This window comes from Acinonyx jubatus, chromosome E4, assembly GCF_027475565.1.
Source record: "Acinonyx jubatus isolate Ajub_Pintada_27869175 chromosome E4, VMU_Ajub_asm_v1.0, whole genome shotgun sequence".
Taxonomy (NCBI): domain Eukaryota; kingdom Metazoa; phylum Chordata; class Mammalia; order Carnivora; family Felidae; genus Acinonyx; species Acinonyx jubatus.
The window spans coordinates 3,792,258-3,800,089 of record NC_069395.1 but is presented as its reverse complement, the minus strand read 5'-3'; the positions used below and the strand labels follow the sequence as shown (position 1 = coordinate 3,800,089).

At 50.1% G+C, this 7,832-nt stretch overlaps 1 protein-coding gene across 1 annotated transcript; it reads left to right on the top strand.

The window, feature by feature from the left end:
• Window positions 1-2,496: 2,496 nt before the first annotated feature.
• LOC106987117 (olfactory receptor 6N2-like) lies at window positions 2,497-7,361 on the top strand. Its single transcript, XM_027048434.2, has one exon. It carries the CDS (start codon window positions 3,473-3,475, stop codon window positions 4,415-4,417), a length of 945 nt encoding a protein of 314 aa, XP_026904235.1. The 5' UTR covers window positions 2,497-3,472; the 3' UTR covers window positions 4,418-7,361.
• The last annotated feature ends 471 nt before the right edge of the window (window positions 7,362-7,832 follow it).

The window sequence follows — 7,832 nt, the reverse complement described above, 5'->3', positions numbered from 1 at the left end:
GTCACATTGATAGGTTTCTGAAGGCAAGCGCACAGTTATTATAATACACTTATTGCCAGACCAGGTGATATACAGCTGGGCTCTACAAAGCATGGGGGAAGTCTGTCTCAGAATCCTACAGATCTATAAATAAGACTGCAAATCAGGGGTATTTTGGTGTTTGGGACTACGGAGAATGCAGAAATTTTGTCAAATGTCAGTTGCAAACATCCATCCTGGAGGAAAGTCAGGTGTTCAGATGATGTGGAATATAGGCTCAACACTGGAAAAGACTGAATGAGAACCCCTAATTGCCCAAGCACCAGAGAATTTTTTACTCAGGTCGAGATTCTTCCAATCTTGAGGTTAAAATGTCACTCCTCATCAGGGAAATACAAATCAAAACCACATTGAGATATCACCTCACGCCAGTCAGAGTGACTAAAATGAAAAAATCAGGAGACTATAGATGCTGGAGAGGATGTGGAGAAATGGGAACCCGCTGTTGGTGGGAATGCAAACTGGTGCAGCTACTCTGGAAAACAGTGTGGAGGTTCCTCAAAAAATTAAAAATAGATCTATCCTATGACCCAGCAATAGCACTGCTAGGAATTTACCCAAGGGATACAGAAGTGCTGATGCATAGGGGCACTTGTACCCCAATGTTTATAGTAGCACTCTCAACAATAGCCAAGTTATGGAAAGAGCCCAAATGTCCACCAACTGATGAACAGATAAAGAAGTTGTGGTTTATATATACAATGGGATACTGCCTGGCAATGAGAAAGAATGAAATCTGGCCTTTTGTAGCAACATGGATGGAACTGGAGAGTGTTTTGCTAAGTAAAATAAGTCATACAGAGAAAGACAATACCCTATGTTTTCACTCTTATGCGGATCCTGAGAAACTTAACAGAAGACCATGGGGGAGGGGAAGGAGAAAAAAGTTACAGAGAGGGAAGGAGGCAAACCATAAGAGACTCTTAAACACTGAGTATAAGGGGTGCCTGGGTGGCTCAGTCGGTTGAGTGTCCAACTTTGGCTCAGGTCATGATCTCAAGTGAGTTCAAGCCCCGAGTCGGGCTCTGTGCTCTCAGCTCAGAGCCTGGGGCCTGCTTCGGATTCTGTGTCTTCTTCTCTCTCTGTCTCTCCCCCACTTGCGCTGTCTCTCTCTGTCTCTCAAAAATAAATAAATGTAATAAAAAATTTTTTAAAAAAACTTAGAATAAACTGAGGGTTGATGAGGGGTGGGAGGGAGGGGAAAGAGGGTGATGGGCATTGAGAAGGGCACCTGTAGGGATGAGCACGGGGGGTTGTATGGAAACCAATTTGACGATAAATTTCATATTTAAAAAAAAGAGAGGTTACATAATTTTCTACAGAAACTTCCCGAAACCAACTAAACAACTCCAGCTCTCTCAAGATTTTCTAGGTTGACCTGAAGAGAGTTTGTTCTGCGTTTATGTGGTCTATGCGCAAATCTTTCATGGTGAATGTCCTGATAGCCGGGTTAGTTTTGCTATTATCTTGTCCTTTGCTTCTGATTTCTAGATGTTAAACCACGTTTGAATCCAGTAGGTGGTGGACATCCAGTAGTCTCCAGTGGATTAATGCTTTCAGTCTACTATTTATATGGCCTCTCTATCTGTCCAGTGCAGGCACGTGCATGGTGTCCAGTTGAGGTCAGGGTGCCACAGCTGACTGCAGGACCTTTATGACGATGATCCCGGTGGTTATAAATGGAGCGTGATGGTGGGAAGTAGGGTCAGCAGCACGTGGGCGTCCCGTGTCATGGTCACGACGGTGGCGGTGGCAGCGATGGCCGCATCTGCGATGGTGCTGGGCACACAGTAGACATGCAGTGCTGGGGGGCTCAGTGAATGAGTAGTAGCAGATGTGCTCAGGAAGGAGCGGTGATGCTTATCATGGACAAGAAGAGAATCGTGTGCAGCTGATCTTCCTCAAACCAGGGCAAAGCTAGTTGCGGGCAAATTCACGGCTCAGTCCTCCGGGGTCACCCAGCCCTTGTCTTTGGTGCAAATGAAGCTGATAGAGAAGTCTCTTACCAAGGCAGTTTTTAGGAAGGAGACACTTCTGGGGTCCCCAAGGTGTTACTATCCGTGTGTGCCTGAGATTATGGGGGATGGGCTCTCTCTCCTTGGAGAAAGCTCTCTGGAACTTGAAGACACTGGACTCCAGAACCCAATAATCAGGGTTGCAGGGCTGAGAAAAGGTGTTTGAGAAACAGAGTGGATCTGCTTCACTTTTCCCGTGCCCCACTTCCTGCCCCAGAGGAACCCCTTGGAGACGGCTAGTCACACCCGGCAACCCCAGGGAGCACGCAGCAAGGAGCCCCAGGGAGACCAGTGTGTCCCGGAGCATGAGATATAAGTAGGGCAGAGTCTTGGGGGGAAAGCGATGATGAGGAGGGTGCCATGAGTGTTAATGTCATCCACACAGTCAGGTAACGGGCAGGGACAGGGCAGCAGGGGTGAGTGTAGTAGAAGCAGAGGACCAGGGGAGGGCGTCGATCTTTCCTAGGGGAGGTTCGTTAGGGTGAAGGGTGTGGGAGGAGAACTCTGGGCATATTAGTGTAGATCGCCTCCCTCCCCCCCTCCCCCAAACCATTTTTCGGGGACTTTAGGGGACCATAAATGCTCTGTGTTGTAAGAGTCTTAGAAAACATCTGTTCAACACTGTTTTTTGTTTATTTTAGGGAAGTTGAGGGTATGTGAGGAGAAGTTGCTCAGCTCAGGGTGCCCTGCCGGTCAGTGACAGAGCAGGTGCTAAAACCAAATCGCTGATTCAGAGAAGGCTCTTCTTTTTATGCTATAGGACTTCTTGCTTGGGACTTTTGACCTTATGGTTTTCCTCTCTAAGAGATCCCAGTGCATGTCTCCTGTGGAGATCATACTTCAAAAGACATGGTGAGTCTACTAAGGGAGGTACCGTCAGGCACCGCGGAACTCAGATGTCAGGGACTGTTGTCAGAGTGCCCCCATCTCTGCCATTTCCCACCTCTCCTTCCAGACTTTATGGGCACAGTCTATAAACTCCAGTGGGCCTTCCTCAAAGAGGCCCTGGAAGTCACCTTTAGGAGACTTCATTCTTCTCCACAGCCCAGTTTTGCTGGTTGTTTCATCATCGGAAACTATAGGAAGGATAGAGGTAGGAATTTTCTTGTCTCTTCTATTTGCTGATGGGGGACTAGAGACAAGATCCAGATGCCCAAGTATCTAGAACCCAATATTATAAATTAGAGAGGATTCAACTGGGATCAGGAGCCTTGGTTTCTAGTTCCAGCCCTGTCAACAGCAGATTCTATGATGTGGGTCTGTCCACTTCCGCCCTTGGGAGTGCAATTCCTCTATTGTGAAGGGACTGGCATTGGTTAGACAATGTCAGGTTGCTGCTAGGAGCTCACACTTCATGTTCTTGGCACCAGGAAGACTTTTCCAAAGAGAGGAAGATCCTGAAGTACTTCCTAGGTATCATGGATCCGCTCAACCACACGTGGACCCAGAGTTTCATCCTCTCTGGTTTCAGTGTCCCCGGAACCCTGCGACCTCTTGCCTTCTTGGGGACCCTGTGCCTCTATCTCCTCACACTGTCCGGGAACCTGTTCATCGTTGTCCTGGTGCAGGTGGATGCTGGACTGTCCACGCCCATGTACTTCTTCATCGGTGTCCTCTCCTTCCTGGAGCTTGGGTACGTCAGCGCCACGGTGCCCACGCTGCTGCACACGTGGCTCCGTGGGCGCTCAGCCATCTCGGCAGCGGTGTGCTTCATCCAGCTGTACGTCTTCCACTCCCTGGGCATGACCGAGTGCCATCTGCTGGGCGTCATGGCGCTGGACCGCTACCTGGCCATCTGCCGCCCACTCCACTACCGGGCACTCATGACCAGAAAGGTCCGGTTCTGGCTGGCAGGGGCCGCTTGGGTGGCTGGCTTCTCAGCGGCACTGGTGCCAGCCAGCCTCACGGCCACCCTGCCCTTCTGTCTGAAAGAGGTGGCCCACTACTTCTGTGACCTGGCACCGCTGATGCGGTTGGCGTGTGTGGACGCAGGCTGGCACGCTCGAGTGCACGGGGCGGTGATTGGTGTGGCTACTGGCTGCAACTTCGTGCTCATTTGGGGACTCTACGGGGGCATCCTGAGGGCCGTGCTGAAGCTGCCCTCGGCTGCCAGCCGGGTCAAGGCCTTCTCCACCTGCTCCTCCCACATGATCGTGGTGGCCCTCTTTTATGCCTCCGCCTTCACGGTCTATGTGGGGCTACCTGGGAACCGCTCTGAGGGCACAGACAAGTGTATTGCCTTGGTGTATGCCCTTCTCACTCCTCTCCTCAACCCCATAGTCTATACCCTTCGCAACAAGGAAGTGAGGGAGGCCGTGAAGAGGGTCACTGTCAGGGTCAGGACTGTTCTGAAGGGACCCTGACAGGCTGAATTGGTCACAGCTCAGCTGCTTGGCCACAGTGGGAACCGGCCGGTTGGTTGGTCAATCATCTGGTCAGGGTTGAAGTCCACACCAGTGAACGAATCCATCAGATTATTTGTCGAATGTGCTGCAGACGCACACTAGGGGGACATACCTGGGTTCATCAGATGTGAACATGTAGGGAGAAGGGAGGTGTGTGTTCGATTCCATTCCAATCTAACGGGGGGAAAATGCCACAGAGGAGAAAGGAAAAAACCAGGGACCCCATGCAAATGCTTCTGCTGAACTTCCAATCTGGGGAGACAGAGCAACGCTGAGCAGATGAAGATAAGGTGGGGGCGGAGCGTTGCCCAGAAGAAAAGGTGGGAGAGTGGAAAACAGGAGCCCAAAGCTATGGCTCCCAGGTGTGAGCACAGGCAGAGCCAGGGGTGGTGGGCTATTGGGTGGGGGAGGGCAGCTCCGTGGGGGGGAGAACACCCCCCCACCCTGGGAGCAGGAGGCCGGAGGCTGCATTTTACAGTGTGCTCTCTTGGGGCAAGAGGGAGATGGTGACGACGGGGGTGTTGTCTGAGTTCTCGCCCAATGTCACGGACCATTCCGGAGAAGGGATCCGCAGCCGTGCTAAGTAAACAGCAACAGAAACAAAACCCGAGCAGCAAACAAAGAGCTTTGCAAATCTTGCGTACTAAGCACTCACCTGCGATGTAGAAAACAGGTTGAAAGAGAAAGCAGGGTCACGTTCTGTGCCTTCTTCCCCTTGGCTCTTCCTCCTGCCCCCCCCCCCCCCCCCCAAACCGAGTCCTCTGTTGAGCAAAGTCTGAAAGTTAATGCTCAGGTTCAACCTCCGGACTCTGGTGACATGTGGACTGAAGGTCAAATGCCTGCCAAAGCGTGTCACAGGGTGAGAGACAGGACCCAAATTTTGGCAGAGCTGAGGCCACTGTATGGCTCTTGAATACCCTATCTATTTTCATTTTTATACAAGTAACTGCTAAAAAACTCAAACCAATTATGTTTGGTATGTCTGCCCTATTTCGGAACACAGTGCTAGCTTCTCTCAAATGTATGCCTTTAACCTTCATAATATCCCTCGGAAGAAGGAAGAAGCATCCGAATATCGATGTGAGGAAAATAGTACGATTTCTGGGCTGTGGTGAAGAGACACGGACCAGACCGGGATCCATGGGGCCACGGGTCTAAGGGTCAGTGGGTTCACCCTCACGGGCATGACCTTGGTGAGTCGCATGGTCTTGTCCTCTCTGCGTGAGCGCGTGCCCATTCATATCCCTTCCTGCTTACGGAGCTTTGATTCCATGATTGCAACACTGCTTAGAGAAAGCAGGGCCCGAAGGAGGCCCCCGTGGGCCAGATCTGGACACCCAACACAGAGAGAGGAAGGTGTTGGTCCAAACCCCTGGTTTTGCTGCTTTTCGACTATGTCAAAAAAAGACAGACCAAAAAAAAAAAAGTAACTTCTTTTTTACTTCTTTTTTGTTTTCCTTAAAAAATTCTATAACCAAGAGTTCTAAAAATTAAGTGAAAGGACGCATCCTAAGTGTTCAATATATAAGTTAGCCATATTAGTCTAGAGGCGAGGCAGGGTAGTGATTTAGAGCGTGGGCTTTACTGGCTATCTGCCTGGGCTCGGACATTAATTCTACCATTTACTTGCTGTGTGACCTCAGCAACGCACTTAACTCCCTGTGCCTCAGTTTCCTGATCTGCAAAATGAAGACAATACTAGAACTTTTAGGCACTGTGTAAACACTTACTGTTCCCCCACATACAGTTCTGCAGTGGAAATTTCTTCCTGTGAGGATGCTTCGTCTCACACAGAGCTCACATTTTTATTATGGGTGACGTCAGTAGAATTGGTAACATGCTGAGCGAGGCATCTTCTTTGGACCTAAGCATCCGACGTCAGCGCTGCAGGAAGTCCATGCCGCCTCCCTAAATACAAGGTGCAGCACTCCGTTCTGCTGGCCGGTTATGTCTTACTTTTCTGCTCTGGTCTTTTCTCTCCTCTTGTACCTCTTTTCACTCAGACAGCTCTTGTCGCAGGTGCGGTTATGGGCACAATGGAAACAGCTTTGTTCTCTGTGGGGGCAGCACCAGAGAGTGGCTGGGGGCTGCTTGCCCTTGCAGTGGCTTGGGTCATGTTCATTAATAGCCCTGGGGATCCCGTCCCTGTGTCTACACTCTGCAGTGTGCCTGGGGGCTCACAATCCTGTTTTGGAGACAAGCAGTTAACAACTCAAGGCAGCATCATTGATGTCTGGCACAGGGCTTGGTGTTCGATGATTTATGAACAAATCAATGAATAAACGGACGAGAGTCCCAGGAGCGTCATGGAGATTGAGCGCCCCTCTTTGAACCGCAGACGGAGACAGGGCCTTACTTAGTCTCTCCACAGCTCCAAACTCCCCTCGCCTTCATTTTATCATCTTTCCCCTCTTGCAACCTCGGGTCCTTCCTTCTACAACCTGCAGTTTGGATCATCCCTAGTGCCCTTTCCCCACTGATACAAAGAACTGGGGTGCTGAGTTGCTGACTCCTACCTCTAAAACCTGCCCTTTGAGTGGTCTTGTGGGGCCCGAAGGGGCTGGAGTCCCGGCCTGGCTGCCTCTGGCAGAAACCCAAGGGTTTTCTACAGATAGCATCACTTTTAATGTGTGCTATGACGTGAGAAAAATGTTTGAGAAGCAATGCCTGATTGGGGTGAGCGCTGAAGGCAAGACCCGACTTTGTCGACTTCTCCCTCGGTGACCTCCGGAGAAGACTGTAGCAGGAGAGGCGGTGAGAACAAGCCAGCGCTTATGATACCAGAACCAGGCTAGCCGGTCTGCACGGGCATCAAGGCTAACATTCTGGCATGCAAAGGGCTTGCCACACCGGCTGAATGCATCTGACAGCAAAGGAGGTGTTACTAGTAACTACCCTGGAATATCAGGTGTAATAAACCAGAGATGTCTGGGGGCAAACAAGGACATATGACCATAGCATATCATTGACGTAACAAGTTTTTTTAATATATACTTTTTTTTTGCTTCAACAAATAATATTCCTGAAGGGCTTGTAACATTTGCCCTGCAGGATTAGTGTTTCTATGTGCAACACTCAGAAGATGACTATATTTCATAGTCCCCGATTCTTAGGCGTAAGGCCCCACACCATACATTTCATTCCACCCTTCCTTTCCTTTTTCTTAATGAGAAATCTCAGAGATCTTTCCATCTCCTTGTAGAGAATGCTTTCCATTTTTTTAAAAAATATTTGTTTTTGAGAGAGAGAGAGGGAGAGAGAGGGAGAGAGAGAGAGAATGGGGGAGGGGGAGAGAGAGAGACGGAGAAACCCAAGCAGGCTCCGCACTGTCCGTGCCGAGCCCGCGCTCGGGGCTCAAACCCACGAACCATGA